Source organism: Ursus americanus, chromosome 21 (genome assembly GCF_024610735.1).
Source record: "Ursus americanus isolate L20-20 chromosome 21, mUrsAme1.1.p, whole genome shotgun sequence".
NCBI lineage: Eukaryota > Metazoa > Chordata > Mammalia > Carnivora > Ursidae > Ursus > Ursus americanus.
This window is the reverse complement of record NC_142147.1, coordinates 38,861,784-38,878,230: the sequence shown is the minus strand read 5'-3', so window position 1 is coordinate 38,878,230 and position 16,447 is coordinate 38,861,784. Positions and strand designations below refer to the sequence as shown.

At 42.1% G+C, this 16,447-nt stretch overlaps 2 protein-coding genes across 2 annotated transcripts in view; both read right to left on the bottom strand.

Annotated features, from left to right (window-relative positions):
* The window catches only part of TDRD12 (tudor domain containing 12), a 67,063-nt gene extending 62,535 nt beyond the window's left edge, over positions 1–4,528 (bottom strand). The window contains exon 1 of the mRNA XM_045796158.2: positions 4,477–4,528. Within this exon, the coding sequence (XP_045652114.2) occupies positions 4,477–4,528 (52 nt within the window). The remainder of the gene's footprint in view (positions 1–4,476) is intronic.
* A 4,234-nt stretch (positions 4,529–8,762) lies between these two features.
* On the bottom strand, positions 8,763–14,967 carry NUDT19 (nudix hydrolase 19). The gene is made up of 3 exons (XM_045796157.2): positions 14,079–14,967; positions 10,607–10,814; positions 8,763–9,720 (listed from the first exon to the last, which is right to left on the bottom strand). Exons 1-3 carry the CDS (start codon positions 14,772–14,774, stop codon positions 9,515–9,517), a joined length of 1,110 nt encoding a protein of 369 aa, XP_045652113.2. The 5' UTR covers positions 14,775–14,967; the 3' UTR covers positions 8,763–9,514.
* Positions 14,968–16,447: the final 1,480 nt, after the last annotated feature.

Genomic DNA, 16,447 nt, shown 5'->3' with positions numbered 1-16,447 from the left:
CCCTTCCCTGCAGATCCCTCCTCTCCCAAATGTAGTTCAAATCAACTTACCTTGGAGACATCAATTCTAAAAGGCAGTCTGCACTTCCCTAGTTGTTTTTTTTTTATAATATTTTTTTATTATGTTAGTCCCCATACAGTACATCCCTAGTTTTTGATGTAGTGTTCCGTGATTCACTACTTGCGTATAACACCCAGTGTACCATGCAATACGTGCCCTCCTTACTACCCATCACCGGCCTATCCCAATCCCCCACCCCCTCCCCTCTGAAGCCCTCAGTTTGTTTCCCAGAGTCCATAGTCTCTCATGGTTCATTCCCCCTTCTGTTTACCCCCCCTTCCTTCTTCCCTTTCTTCTCCTACCGATCTTCCTACTTCTTATGTTCCATAAATGAGTGAAACCATATGATAATTGTCTTTCTCTGCTTGACTTATTTCGCTTAGCATTATCTCCTCCAGTCCCATCCATGTTGCCGCAAATGTTGAGAAATCGTTCTTTTTGATGGCTGAGTAATATTCCATTGTATATATGGACCACAACTTCTTAATCCAGTCATCTGTTGAAGGGCATCTTGGCTCCTTCCATGATTTAGCTATTGTGGACAATGCTGCTATGAACATTGGGGTGCATATGGCTCTTCTCTTCACTACGTCTGTATCTTTGGGGTAAATACCCAGTAGTGCAATTGCTGGATCATAGGGTAGCTCAATTTTTAACTTTTTAAGTGACCTCCACACTGTTTTCCAAAGTGGCTGTACCAACTTGCATTCCCACCAACAATATAAAAGGGATCCCCTTTCTCCACATCCTCTCCAACAATTGTTGTTTCTTGCCTTGTCAATTTTTGCCATTCTAACTGGCGTAAGGTAGTATCTCAATGTGGTTTTGATTTGAATTTCCCTGATGGCTAATGATTTTGAACAATAAATGGTGCTGGGAAAATTGGACAGCTCCATGCAAAAGAATGAAACTTGACCACTCTCTCACACCATACACAAAGATAAACTCCAAATGGATGAAAGACCTCAATGTGAGACAGGAATCCATCAAAATCCTAGAGGAGAACATAGGCTGCAACCTCTTTGACATCGGCCACAGCAACTTTTTTCATGACACATCTCCAAAGGCAAGAGAAACAAAAGAAAAAATGAACTTGTGGGACTTCATCAAGATAAAAAGCTTCTGCACAGCCAAGGAAACAGTCAAAAAAACTAAGAGGCAGCCCACAGAATGGGAGAAGATATTTGCAAATGACACTACAGATAAAGGACTGGTATCCAAGATCTACAAAGAACTTCTCAAACTCAACACACAAGAAACAAACAAATCAAAAAATGGGCAGAAGATATGAACAGACACTTTTCCAATGAAGACATACAAATGGCTAACAGACACGTGCACTTCCCTAGTTTTAAAATATTCTCACTGGGGGCGCCTGGGTGGCTCAGTCGTTAAGCATCTGCCTTCGGCTCAAGTCATGACCCCAGGGTTCTGGGACCAAGCCCCGCATCGGGCTCCCTGCTCTGCTGGGAGCCTGCTTCTCCCTCTCCCACTCCCCCTGCTTGTGTTCCCTCTCTCACTGTCTCTCTCTGTCAAATAAATAAAATCTTTTTTAAAAATAAAATAAAATATTCTCATCGTTTTCACAAAAAGGAATGAAAAAGAAGCTTGGCCCAAAAGCTGGCTTAATCATTTGTCAGTTGATTTTTAAGAAAAGAACTTCTTTTGCTTTTATTTTTTAGACATTTTGCATCAATTAAGAGAGAGTGGACATTACAGTTATGGCATCATAACCCAAAGATAGAAGTCTGGTGCTTGTCCAGCGTTTACCCCAGACACCTCAGTTGTCTTTCATGGACTCGATCTATCAGAGAATGCCTTATTCATGGTTCCCACTAATATTATATATCTGTCAGATTATCCCTGTTTCTTGTGTATTTTTAATAGCTCAATGTTGTGTTATTCACTGCAAGAAAGTTCTCTTATCTCCATTTTGAACTATACACTATCAAACTAAAATTAACCTTGGTCCCATTTACTGCTTTGTACATTGATACTTCATCTGATTAATACTCTCTAAGCTTTTCTTGTTTTTTCTTTTTACTTTTAGCCCTCCTGCAGAATTGTTTTAAGTGACTTACAGTTAGGTTTAGTTTTTTCCCAGTTTGAGATATAGTTGACGTATAACATTGTATAAGTCTAAAGTGTATAACATAGTGATTTGATATGTGTATATATTATGAAATAATCACCACAGTAAGTTTAGTTAACATTTGTCACCTCACAGAGTTAGTTTTTTCCTTGTGATGAGAACTTTTAAGATTTACTCTTAGCAACTTTCAAATACACAATATAGTATTGTTAACCATTAGCCATCACATTGTACGTTCCAGCCTTAGAACTTATTCATCTTGTAACTGAAAGTTTGTACCTTTTGATCACCTTCGCTAATTCCTGCACCACACACCACCCACCTCTGGCAACCAAAAATCTGATCTCTGTTTCTATGGGCTTGGTGTTGTTTTGTTTTGTTTAGATTCCGCCTAGAAGTGAGACCATACAGTATTTGTCTTCCTGTCTGATTTACTTCATTTAGCATATTGCCCTCAAGGTCCATCCATGTTTCATAAACGGCAGGACTTCCTTCTTTTTTATGGCCGAATGGTATTCCATTATATATAATAAATTAATTAACATTACATATATCATATATATTAGAAGATATACATTTATATATGAATATAATAGTGCTCCACCTTTTCGTTAACCATTCTTCCATCTTGGACAGGTTGTTTCCATGTCTTAGCTATTACAAATAATGCTGTAATAAACATAGGGGCGCAGCTATCTCTTCAAGATAGTGATTTCATTTCCTTTGGATATATTCCCAGGAGTGGGATTGCTGCATCATGTGGTTCTACTTTTAATTTTTCAGGAATCCCCATACTGTTTTCCTTAGCGGCTCTATACCAGTTTACATTCCCACCAACCGTGCACAGGGATTCCCTTTTCTCCACCACTTCATCAACTCCTGCTATCTCTTGTTTTTCTGATGATAACCATTCCAACAGGTGTGGGGTGATATCTCATTGTGGTTTTGATTTGCACTTTCCTATTAATTACTGATACTGAACATTTTTTCATGTACCTGCTGGCCATCTGAATATCTTCTTTGGAAAAATGTCTATTCAGATCCTTTGTCCGTGTTTTAATTGGATTTTCCTGGCTGAGTTGTATGAGTTTCTTATGTATTTTGGATATTAACATTATCAGATATGTGGTTTGCCTTTTCATTCTGATTGAAACAATGTAGTCCCACTTGTTTTTTGTCAGTTGTGTTTCAAGTGTCATTTCCAAAAAAATTATTGTGAAGACCCGTGTCTTTTGCCTTTTCTCTGTTTTCTTTTAGGAGTTTTATGGTTTCAGGTCTCACATTTAATTAAGTTTTTAATCCATTTCTAGGGGTCTGGTTTCATTCTTTTGCATGTGAGTACCTGATATTCCTGACATCATTTATTGAAGAAACTAGGTTTTCTCCATTGAGTATTCTTGGCTATCTTGTCAAATACTGGTTGACTGTATATGCATAGGTTTATTTCTGAGCTCTTGATTCTATTCCATTGGTCTGTGTGTCTACTTACATGCCGGTACCATACAATTGTGATAGCTTTGCAGTATAGTTTGAAGTCAGGAAGTGTAATGCCTCCAGCTTTGTTTTTCTTTCTCAGGACTGCTTTTCCTATTTGGGGTCTTTTATGGTTCTGCATGAATTTTAAGATGGTTTTTTCTATTTCTGCCAAAAAAAAAAGTCATTGAAATTTTCGTAGGGATTGACTGAATCTATACATGATATGGGGTTGTCCGGACATTTTAACAATATTATTTCTTCCAATCCATGCTGTCTTTTCCATTTGTGTCTTCTTCAGTTTTCTTCAACAATGTCTTAATAGTTTTAGTGCAGAGCTCTTTAGTGCAATGATCTTTCATCATTCCTAAGTATTTCATTATTTTTGATGCTATTGCAAATGAGATTGTTTTAGTTCTTTTTTAGAGAATTCATTTTAGTGTACAGAAATGCTACTGATTTTTGTATGTTGATTTTGTATCCTACAACTTTACTGAATTTATTGATTAGATCTAAGTTTCTCGGTGGAATATTTAGGATTTTTTACATATATTTTTCTATGTATATAAAATCATGTCACCTGCAAATAGAGACAATTTTACTTTGTCCTTTCCAACTCTAATGTCTTTTACTTCTCTTTCTTGCATGATTGCTCCAGCTAGAATTTCTAGTACTGTGTCGAATAGGAATGGTGAGAGTGGGCACCCTTGTCTTGTTTCTGATCTTAGAGAAAAATATTTCAACCTTTCACCACTGAATATGATGCTAGGACTTCTAGTACTATGTTGAATAGGAGTGGTGAGAGTTGTCACCCTTGTTTTGTTCCTGATCTTAGAGAAAAATATTTCAACCTTTCACCACTATGAAGTTGGCTGTGAGCTCGTCATCTATGGCATTTGTCATGTTGAGGTACATTCCTTCTATACCAAATATATTGAGTTTCCTGTGTTGTTAATTTTAGCCATTTTGACTGGTGTAAGGTGGTAACTCATTGTAGTTTGGATTTGCATTTCCCTGATGATGAGTGATATTGAGCATCTTTTCATGTGTCTGTCAGCCATGTGGATGTCTTCTTTGGGAAAATGTCTATTCATGTCTTCTGCCCATTTCTTAACTGGGTTATTTGTTTTTTGGGTGTTGAGTTTGATAAGTTCTTTATGGATTTTGGATACTAATTCTTTATCAGATAGGTCATTTGCAAATTATCTTCTCCCATTCCATAGGCTGCCTTTTAGTTTTATTGTTTGTTTTCTTTACTGTGTAGAAAACTTTTATCTTGATGAAGTCCCAACAGTTCATTTTTGTTTTGTTTCCCTTGTCTTCGGAGATGTGTCTAGCAAGTTGCTATGGCCGAGGTCAAAGGGGTTGCTGCCTATGTTCTCCTCTAGGATTTTGATGGTTCCCTGTCTCACATTTAAGTCTTTCATCCATTTTGAATTTATAAAATATGAATTTTTTAAAACATTTACAGTACTCTATAGACATATTCTTCACATTTACTTCCTATATTTAATTGATTTCCACACTCCCCATTAGGACTTCTACCACATACTTCTACTTTAAAAGTTTTTGTTTTGATTAATCTCTCAGTTATCCATAATATTCCTATCAAGTGAATTTTTTCAGAACAGGTGGGATTTTTAGAGCCCATATGTGAATGAAAATTGTATTCATGACTTTCATACGATATAATTATTCTCTACACACATCCTTTCCCTCTGCTCAGTATATTCTGTTACTCTGTGACACACATTCAGAAGCCTGATTTTCTACCTTTGTGAGCAATCTTCTCTTTTTCTTCCTGAAAATCTGTGCATTCTTTATCTTTGAAATTCAAAATATCATACAGATATTGGACAATTTTTGTTAATTTTCCTTTGACAGCAACAGGACCTTTTTATCTGAAGATCAACATTTTTCTTCAGCTCAAAGAAATTTTATTCTCTTCTCTAAATAATGGTTTTCTTCCTTTTGTCCTGGAATCTTCTTTTATACATGCCAACGATCCACATGTCGGTTACTCATCCTCGTCTGTTTTCCTGAGGCAGTAGTAACAGAGACACTCAAGAACAAAAACAGTCCAGAGACCCGGGTTGGTTTCAAGGCAACAGTATGTGAAAAGATCCTGAGGTGGAAAGAACTTTGAATAATCGAGGAAGAGAAAGAAGACCCTTCTGATGGGAGTGTAGGAGAAGGGTGTATGAAATCAGAGAGAAAGGTGGGGACTTGCAGGCCACAGTAAATTCTGTTTTTAAGTGTGAAGAAAAGCCACTGAAGGGTTTTAATGAAGGCAGTGCCAGGACATGGCTTACATTTTGATGTCGAGAGCATTTTTCCAGTTCAATAGGAGAGAATGCGTCATGAGGTTAAGAATGAAGATGGAGAGACTAGCTCTTACATTTGTTACAGGGCTGTTAGAGTTGGCTAGGTAAGATATAACTGTGGCTCAACTGAGGTGATGGCAGTGCAGAGGACAGAGGATGGGAAAATCCAGATAACTGTGGGCAACAGAATCAACAGGACTTGCTAGTCACCTGGATATAAAGGAAAAGGAGGAATCAAGAATGACTAATATTTTTAGCTTAAATAACTGGTAGATTTCTGATATAGGAAGATTGTGCTGAGGGAACCTGCTTAAAAGGGAAAATTACAGGTTAGGAAACAAGTTCAACTGTTTTCAACAAATAGACCCCGAAATACAGTGACTTCTATTTTCTTTCACGTAACAAGCAAGAGGTGAGCCGCCCAAGTCTGGCAGGCAGCTATATCCTAACACCTGGCTTCTGTCTCTGGGTCCCAGGGAGCTGCTCCAGTTGTCACAATGTTCAGCCATTGAGGAGAAAAAGAAAGTGGAGGGCAAGCAGGTTTCTTTTTAAAGGATGTCACCTGGAAGTTGCTTACCTTACCCAAGGACAGAAGAGGGTCTGAGAACAGGTACTGAGGGGCTCCAAGAGGTAAAGGTCAATTAGAGGAGAAGTTAAAGAGAAGGCAGAGGATGAGTGGCTGAAGAGGAGGAAGGAGTGGAAAACTGCCCAAAGTTGCAGAGAAGTTAAAAGCAAAATAGAGGTTTGAGAAGAGACCGTAAATAACTACATATGCCCAAATGTGAGGGCTCCCCCACCCCAAAATCCCTTGGAAGAGAAGTCCCCTTATACCTGAGCCCTTTGTGTCTCCCACAGTATAGGACACTCTTATTTTTATTAACAGAACTGAGGACGAGACACGTTAACTTGAAATGCTGATGCCTGTGCAGTTTTGGATTCTCATAGAAATCATTCAAAGGAATCGGCAAAAGAAGGTAGGTAATGGAAATGAATACCGACTTTGTATTTATTCCTGAGTTTGTAACTTCGGTTTCAAGAGACTGTATAGTATCATAGAAAATAAGTTTTCCTGGCTGCGTGCTGGATGAGATGGCATGGAGTAGGGATGCCAGCATGGGCGGGAAGGGGTCTAAGAAGGAGGAGGAGGGACACGTGATTGGCTTCCTGCTTCTGCATCTGAAGCCCAGGTGGCTTGAATACATGGGATAAGAAAGAGCATATGGTAAACGCCACAAACTCTTGCAAGCTGGGCTCTAAAACAACGCTCTTTTTTGGCTCACGCTATTTTGTGTTGGGGCCTTAGGGTATCACGACAGGTAGGAAGTCATGTGATAGTCTTCCAAAAGAAATTCTTGGAAGAAGGAGACAAAGTTTCATTCAGATGAAAAAGACCAAAATACATCGTTATGAAGAAAACTATGTCACATTACTTTGTCACATCTCCTAAAATCACCCACTGAATCATGTAACTCCAGCAAAAAGGGTGCAGGGCTAGGAGGGGTGGGAAAGGCGATGCTGTGCAGTTTTCTGACTTGCTCCCAGCCACCTAAGTGAGCCTGGAACACTCCCCTACCGACAAAAAGAGTCCTCACAGCCTGTGCCGGCCTCATCGCCTTGTGTGGGAATAGCCTTTCCCTGTTTCACACTCAGTGTTGTCCTCCTTTGCTCCGTGTAAGCATGTGCCTCCTAGGACCCCTGGCCAACCCCACGACTGTATCTGTCCACTGCAGGAGGAGATGGGATCCTTCTGTAGCACAAGAGGGGTGTCTGCAGGCCACGTACTCTGTGTCGGCTGCAGGCGGAACACCTGCTGGCTGTGGGGGCCTGACGTGTATTACTGGAGCAGATTCTGCTCTGCCTCTTGTCCATGTGAATACAGTGTTATTCCATCCAGTGCCTGGCTCTGTCGTGGCTTCTTCGGTGACGATGATACCAAGATGCTGTGGGCCGAACTGCTACCCTTTCTGCTTCCGGTGGTCGTAACTGGTGTCGCTTCCCTGACAAACCATCAGGTTCTACTCTTAGCTATGGCACTAACCAGCTGTGTGAATCTCAGCTGTCTAACTGGCAACAGAATGGTGTTCAGCGAGTTCTTTTCCAGCTATAACATTCTGTTTTCTATGAGAATGAAAGAGTATTATGCCCAAAGCCAAAAATCAGTAAGGAGAGCTTCTGTAGGTCCAGAAGCCAGGGGGAATGCTAATAGTATATGGTTCTCAAAACGTATATATTGGAACCATTCACTGAAGAAAACATGTTTACTTTAGATCAGAGTTTCTCAACCTTGACCAGATAATTGTGCGTAGCTGTTCTATTTATTGTAGGATATTTAACCACATTTCTGGCCTCTCCCCACTAGATGGTAGAAGCATCTCACTCTTACAACCAAAAATGTTTCCAGGGGCGCCTGGGTGGCACAGCGGTTAAGCGTCTGCCTTTGGCTCAGGGCGTGATCCCGGCGTTATGGGATCGAGCCCCACATCAGGCTCCTCCGCTATGAGCCTGCTTCTTCCTCTCCCACTCCCCCTGCTTGTGTTCCCTCTCTCGCTGGCTGTCTCTATCTCTGTCGAATAAATAAATAAAATCTTAAAAAAAAAAAAATGTTTCCAGACACTGCCAAATGTCTCCTGAGGGGCAAAAGTGCCCTGGGTGGGGAACCATTCATCTGGATGTATTCCTCTAGCCAAGACGAAGTAATACACATATACCTTATTCATTAATACCTCTATTTCACAGGTAGAAAAACTAAGACATCTCATGAAAAATAAAATCCAGTGTATCATGCATAATATAGTCAAGGATCTGAAACAGAATTGATGTCTCAGCCATTGCCCATCTTTAATCTAAATAGTATTCCTCTTAGGAGAACATGAAAAAATTACCCATATTAAAAATATTGAAAATAAGCATCATTAATAAAACACCACTGAATGATGACTAGTTCTACATCTCTCTAATCTCTTTGCATTCATTACCTTCTGCTCCAGAGTAAAAATAATGACGGTTTTTGTTATGGCTTCATATTTCTTTAAAATAGGTTTCCCATTTGGTAAACCTAATAACTAAGGCCATTTGGTATTAAACAGAACTGAAGGTTAATCATCAAGCTAAAGACGTAACAAGAAAATAATGACCCTGTCGCCTGAAGGTTGTCTCAGTCTACTGTTCCCTGTGTAGTCAGACACCCTTCAACTAATTCCAGCAGCAAGTCTAAGGGAGTCACGGGTCCATCTCCAAAGCACATCAAGGAAAGTGCTAATATACCGGACAATGGCAGGAGAACACCTTATTTAAACTTCTGATTATAAAATAATACAGAAGTGGAAACCCCTGTGAAAGGTTTTTCGCTCAGTCTGGGAATAAGATCACTAGCACTTTGACACTTGTGCGATACTGTAAGGCTTGAAGACTGAAATAAGCAAGGAAGTGCTATAATGCACTTGAATGTGAGAGACTACTGTAACTTCCAGGCAGGTCCTAATGCTCCAAGCAAGTCTAGTCAACCTCCAGTATGCCATAGGACAACTTCAAGCAGTCAACTGAGCAAGTACAAACAAGCAGGACTCTACAAATGGCTCTTACTTATCACATAGGTCTTAGGATAAACATGTTTGTACTTTGACTGGATAGTCACGTGGAGATTATACACATGGCGGCTGTGTAACACCAGTCGGTGAAAGGTCTTGCCTTCCTTCATGATTTCTTCAGTCTTTTTTCCAGAGGACATAACAGTTTCTAAAAATTCGGAATCTTCTAAGTATAGCTCATCTCCTGAAAAATAATATTTTGATTCCACAGTGTTATTTTATAAAACATTCCAATATGTTAGTGACATACACATTGGTACTTATTTTCATCTATGCCATGTTTGGAAGTGAGATAGGTGTTAAGTAACTCTAATTTTATGAGCTTACCTAAATTTCTTTCTTGTGTTTTTAATACCCACATCCCCCACCTCCCCATTCCTCAGCCAAGAATTTTCCTTGAGCACATAAATATTTATGACTGGTATTTTTTCATCACGAAAAAATGGCCTTTAAGTCCATATATTTTGGGGTTTCAATGTGGGCTGTTCTAATAATTTTAAGGTTAAATTACAGAAATTATCTTTATACGTCAAAACTGCTGAACTATCCCACTGTAGGATGAGGAACAAATATCATTGCTCTTCTGAGCACTGAGCCAAGTAGCCAGGAGACAGGTCACAAAGCCCTGCTCTAAACTGCCATAAAACCCCTGCCTGGCACTTGCCCAACAATCAACCACCAACAAACTCCCTCAATCAAATAAATTGAAAACTGCTCATAATTACAGTTCTTAATAGAGTGTACTTGAAAATGGAAGTTCTCAACTTCATAGTTTGTTCTTATCATCCAAAATTAAAATGTAAAACAGTGAGATAATATACAAGAAAGAACTTCGTCAATGTCTAGGAAACATTTAAATAAACGTATGTGTGTGTACACAGTGAATTATTCAGAACTTTTGGTTATAATAAATACTATGGATATTTTATAGAATTAGACCTTACTTAATAAACTGTACTGTATAAAACAGATGGGAATTCATGTCTCTCTGTTGGGCAATACTGCCATACAGCCCCGTGCACTAAATGTGAATACTAAATGTAAAAAAGCATGATGCTTCACTGACTTACCTGGTAAAAGCTGGAGCATTGCATCAGCAGTTACAAATGTGATCGGCAGCATTCTTTCCATTCCTTCTGATGCACCGTCCAAACAAAATTTGTGCAAGTCAGAGAGAGAGGAAAAGTTTCCCAATCTTCTTATTTCATAGAACTGTGGAGGTGCCAACCAAATTTCCTTTGATATGAAACTCTCAGTTGCCTCTGATGGCGATGACCACTGTGGAAGACAAAGGTTGGGGTTCTTAAGGTTTATTCCAGAGGTAATCAAAGATTTGAAATTGTTAGGTTGGTACCCAAATCTAATTGAAGCTGTAAAATTAATTCATTAATGTGCCTTGCTAGATTCCTCTGAGACGACATGAAAAGATTTGGTAACAAAATCTGGGTTGACCCTCTGCCCCCAAGAGGTTGGTTAAATAAAAGTGTCTGAAATGAAAAATACACAGGGTAGTATTTACAGCAGGCTAGATGCTAGGTATGAGAGAGAGAGAGAGAACTTGAAAATATAGCAAAGAATCTATTCAAAATAAAGCACAGAGGGGTGCCTGGGTGGCACAGCGGTTAAGCGTCTGCCTTCGGCTCAGGGCGTGATCCCGGCGTTCCGGGATCGAGCCCCACATCAGGCTCCTCCGCTATGAGCCTGCTTCTTCCTCTCCCACTCCCCCTGCTTGTGTTCCCTCTCTCGCTGGCTGTCTCTATCTCTGTCAAATAAATAAATAAAAATCTTTAAAAAAAAAAAAAAAACAAAATAAAGCACAGAGAAAATATTTGGAAAAAAAAATGAACAAGGTATCAATGACATTATCAAGTAGTCCAACATAAATGTATAATTGGAGTCCCAGAAAATAGGTAAAAGTGAAAAAAATCTGAAGACATAAATAAATAAATAAAATAAATAAAATAAAAAACCATGCACATAGTCAAATTGATGAACACCAATGATTAAGAGGAAATATTTAGAGTAGCCACACATGCCAAAAAAAACAAACAAAAACACACTACGTACAGAGGAACAAAGAGTTAAAAGCATACTTCTCATCATAAATTACACAAACCAGAATATACCAAAGCAACACCTTTAAGTACTGACAGAAAAAAAATCTGTTAACCTGTAATTCTATACCCAGCCAAAATACTTTTCAAAAAAATTGAAGGCAAAATAAAGTATTTTCCAGATAAACAAAATTTACAAGATTCCTTGTCAGAAGATCTGAAATACAAGACCTATTAGAGGAAGTTCTTTAGGCCAAAAGAAACCAGTTGTAGATTTTAATCTACACAAAGGAATGAAGAGTGCTAATGATGGTAAATACGCAGGTTCACATAAAAGACATTTTTTGCTCATTTTCACAGTCTTTCAAAGATTGACTGTTTAAGGCAAAATAATCAGTGTATTGTAGAGTTCATAATAACAATAAAAGTCAAATGTATGACAATAGCTAATGGACATAGGGGGAGAATTGTAAGTATACTGTTGGAAGGTTCTAACGTGATACATGAAATGCAACCTATATATTGCAAACCCTAGCATAACCACAAAGAGGTATAATTAAGAAGTCAATAATGGAGATAAAACAGAGTTCTTAAAAAATACTTAAATAATCCAAAAAGAGTCAGGAAAAGAAAAACAGTGCAAAGAATAGATGGGACAAATAAAAAACTAAAAGACGGTAGATTTAAATTAAATATAAATACTTAAATATATTAACATATATAAATGATCTAAACACCCCAACTAAAAGGTAGAAATTGTCATACTGATTAAAAAAAAAAAAAAAAAAGGCAAGACCACAGGCTGCCTACAAGAAACATACTTTAAATATAAAAACACAGGGGTGCCTGGGTGGTACAGTAGGTTAAGCATCTCTTTCTTGGCGTCCGCTCAGGTCATGATCTCATGGTCATGAGCCGGTGTCTGCTTGGGATTCTCTCTCCCACTCCCTCTACCCCTCCTGTTCATGCTCTCTCTCCTTCTCTCTAAATTGAATAAATAAATCTTCTAAAAAATAAAACAAAATGAAGACACAGGTTAAAATTAAAGGCTGGGAAAAGATACTATGCTATTTTGCTCATTGAATGGAAGGCAGAGTGGCTATATTAGCATCAGACAGGAAATTTCAGATCTCAGCACAAGGAATATTGCCAGGGATAAAGAAGGACATTTCATAATAATCAAAGGATCAATCCATCAAACTTTAACAGTCCTAAATGTCTATGCAGCACCTTACAAGATACATGAAGCAAAACCTGATAGAACTAAAAGAGAAAAAGACAAATCCATAATTACTCATTAAAAATTTCACCATTCCTGGAACACCTGGCTGGCTCAGGCTGTGGAGCATGCGACTCTTGATCTCGGGGTTGTGAATAGGAGCCCCATGTTGGGTGTAGAGATTAGTTAAAAAAATCTTAAAAAAATTTTTTTTTTCAGCATTCCTGTCAATATCTGATAGAACAAGGAAATAGCACAGAAGAAATGAAAGACACTACCGACAAATTTAACCTAATTGACTTTTTTACAAACACTCCATCAAACACAGCATTATTCTTTTTAGGTGCAAAAGGAACATTCACCAAGACAGACTCCTATTTGTGGCCATAAAACAAAACTCAATAAATTTAAGACTGAAACCACATAAAGTATGTTCTCTGAGGACATAATTAAACTGCTGTGGGCATGAAATGAGTTAATGCAGGTAAAGCGCTCAGGAAGGAGCCTGGCCCCTGAGCAGCACTGTACAAATCCTGGGATCTCCCTCGGGACCCTCCTGGGGGAACCACAGGAGAGGCAGAGTAAGGCCTTGGGATTATGAAGCTGGGGAAAGCAGAGAGCACTTCACCAAAGTCCTGCCTTTGGCCTGCAGGGCTGAGGGCCAGACTTCCTGGATGCCATGCCCACTCTGTCACTTACTGGCTCTAAGGCTCTGAGGAAGCTACACCGACTGGACTTTGGTTCAATTTACAATTTCGCAAAAGCCATATGCTGCAAAAGCCATATGCATTCAGGAGAAACGTTGCTTTTGAATTATGATGTTTCCCCCCAGCTGGCTACTCACTCACTACTGGTAACACTGGGCAGGAGCAATGTGCAAGCTCGCCATCAGGCGTGAGATCCTGAGGGTAAACAAAGGATATGCTTACACCCATTCTGAACCATACAACCATTCTGTTGCTCACTTCTAGTATGCAATAAATTACATGAGATAGTCAATCCTTCGTTATAAAATAGATTTCGTGTTAGGTGCCTTTGTCCCCCAGAAGGTTAATGTAAGTGTTCTGAGCACGTTTAAGGTAGGCCAGGCTAAGCCACGATGTTAGGTAGATGAGGTCCACCAGCTGTGGCCCCATCATAGATGGAAGGACACCTGCAATCAGCCTCTCTATGCTGGGCTTATCGGGAGGTTCCAGATGGCCTTGGCTGCTGGCCGGGTCCTCATTCTCAAGTTCGGGTGGGTCCCCACTCCGGCCCAGCACGCCCTACCTGGCAGCTCACCACCTCGGTCAAGTCTGGGTAGACAGGCGGCGGTTCGCTCAGGCAACACAAGAAGAAGGCCGTGTCGAAGCGGCGACCGCCGGGGCTCGAGAACGGCGTGAGCCAGCCGGCCCAGTCGTGCAGCGCCCAGATGTCGGGCGTGCAGTCGAGGTGCGCACACAGGCTCAGGAAGTGGCGCGGGTCGCGGCGGACGCGGTCGCGCCAGGCGTCCAGGCCCGGTGGCAGCGCGAGGGCCCGGGCCAGCTCGGGCGCCGCTGGCAGGGCGGCTCGCGGCCGCAGCAGCAGCACGCCCGCCTCCTCGAAGGTCTCGCGGATGGCGCAGATGCGGGAGGCGACGTCATCCGGCAGCGCCGCGGCGTCCCCGTCGGCGGCGGCGGCGGGCAACCCTGGGAAGGAGGCTGGCCGCGACCGTGCGGGGCCCAGGCCGAAGCGTGGCGGCCGGTGGTGCGGCGCGAAGAGGCGCAGCCAGTCCGCTGAGCGGTCGGCGGTGTCCTGCACGCCCCCCGGGAAGACGTGCGCCCCGGGCATGAAGCCTTGGCTCCCGGAGCGCTGCAGCAGCAGCAGCCGGAAGCCCTCGGGGGGCAGCGACGGGACGGCGGGGCTTGGGCGCGCCCAGCCGGCCGCCAGCACGACGGTGGCTGCCCGCCGCCAGCTGCTGGCGTGCGGCCGCAGGGAGCCGTTCATGGCGGGCGGTTGGCGGCAGGAGACTTCCGGTCCCTGGGTTGCGGCGCTGCAGGAGCTCCTGCGCACCGATCCTACCGCCCCAGCGGTTGTCCTGGACTGGGGGACCCAAGCCAGTGTCTCATAGGACGAGCTTGAGGCGTGGCGCGCGCACTGGGGCCGGGTGAATTCGGGCTGTTCGGCCTGCACCCGCGCCTGCTTGTGGGAGGGGCGTGGCGCCGAGGCGGACCAGCAACGCCTCTAGTGCCCTAGTTCCCAGTCGGGTCGTTCATAGGACTAAGGCTGTCACTGTCTCTGGCGAGGGATTGTCGTTCGCAGGCGCCTGAGAGGAGGGCCTCATCGTCCCCACCCAGGACACTCGGACGGAGAGCAGGAATGCTCAGGGGTGTACATGGCCTGCCATGGTAAAAATGCGATGCACTTATTTCACCAGGCTCGGTGACACCTACCCCACCAAAGCCGAAGAACTAAGACTTAATCCCCGAATCATGGGTCGACAACAACGTGTATATCTTTGGCAGAGAAAGAGGTCCAAAGGGTAGGTCTCTGAGCTTTGCCGGCCCACTTGATCCCACCAATGAGGAACTGATGGATGAACCGGATGCCAAATAATGAGTTTCCCACGGCACAGCCTGAATGCGAAAGGTCCTCTTTGCGTCCCTGCCCCTCAGGGCCCCTCTGTCTTGTGTTCTGGACACCTTTTCTTGTCAGGGCACCTGGGACCACCTTAAGCATCTTACATCATTTGATGATTTCCACTTTCATGGGAGATGCTTAACCCAGGCCTAGAGATGGGAATTTCTCTCCACTTCACTTTCTTAGTGGCTGTAATACTCCCACCTCCAAGAGAAACATTACTATCTCTTAGAGCCTGTTTAAATTGGAATCTTCTCTTTTACAACTCCTCATCAGTGGCGAACAGCTTCTGCCACAATTGCTATTATGACATTTGCTATGTTTCTGGATGACATATATACTGTTCTTTTGGTGGGCCTCATTTAAGAGCTATTATTTTTATGTCACTTATTTCCGGGGGGAGGATCCACAGATGACACTGCTGGTTTGGGGGCTGGTTTTTGTTAGCATCATTTTCTAAAGGTGCAAATCCCTGTATTGACTGCATCCCAGAAACAAAAAAGCGGGTCTACATACTGAGAGAAGCACATATGGAGGCCAAGGGAGGACACATATCCTCTTGGGAGGGTCTACCAGCTGTCCTCTACCTTGAGTCCGCTGGATCCACAGTTGGGGGACCACTCCCTGAACTGCTTCCCAGATGCATGTGGCTCTCTGCTCTGAGACAAGCATTTCAGAATCTATTGGAGAGTCTGGAGTGGTACCCTGGAGCCTGTATTTTCACACTCCCTGACTCCCCAGGTGATTCCAGTGCTGTGAGCCATGGGAAGCTGTGAAAGGTGGTGACATGATCGAGTTCATATCTTCAGAGGTCACCCTAACAGCGGCATGGTGACTCAGTTGGAGAGCTGGACTGAAGACCCATGGACTGTGCTAGGCAAGAAATAATGAAGGCCTAAACCAGGAGAGTGGCCATGGAGAGAGGGTGTGGTGGGAGAAGGAATGATTTACAGAGTATTGAGGAGGTAGACTTTTTATATTTTATTTATTTATTCATGAGAAACAGAGAGGGAGAGGGAGAAGCAGGCTCCCCGCTGAGC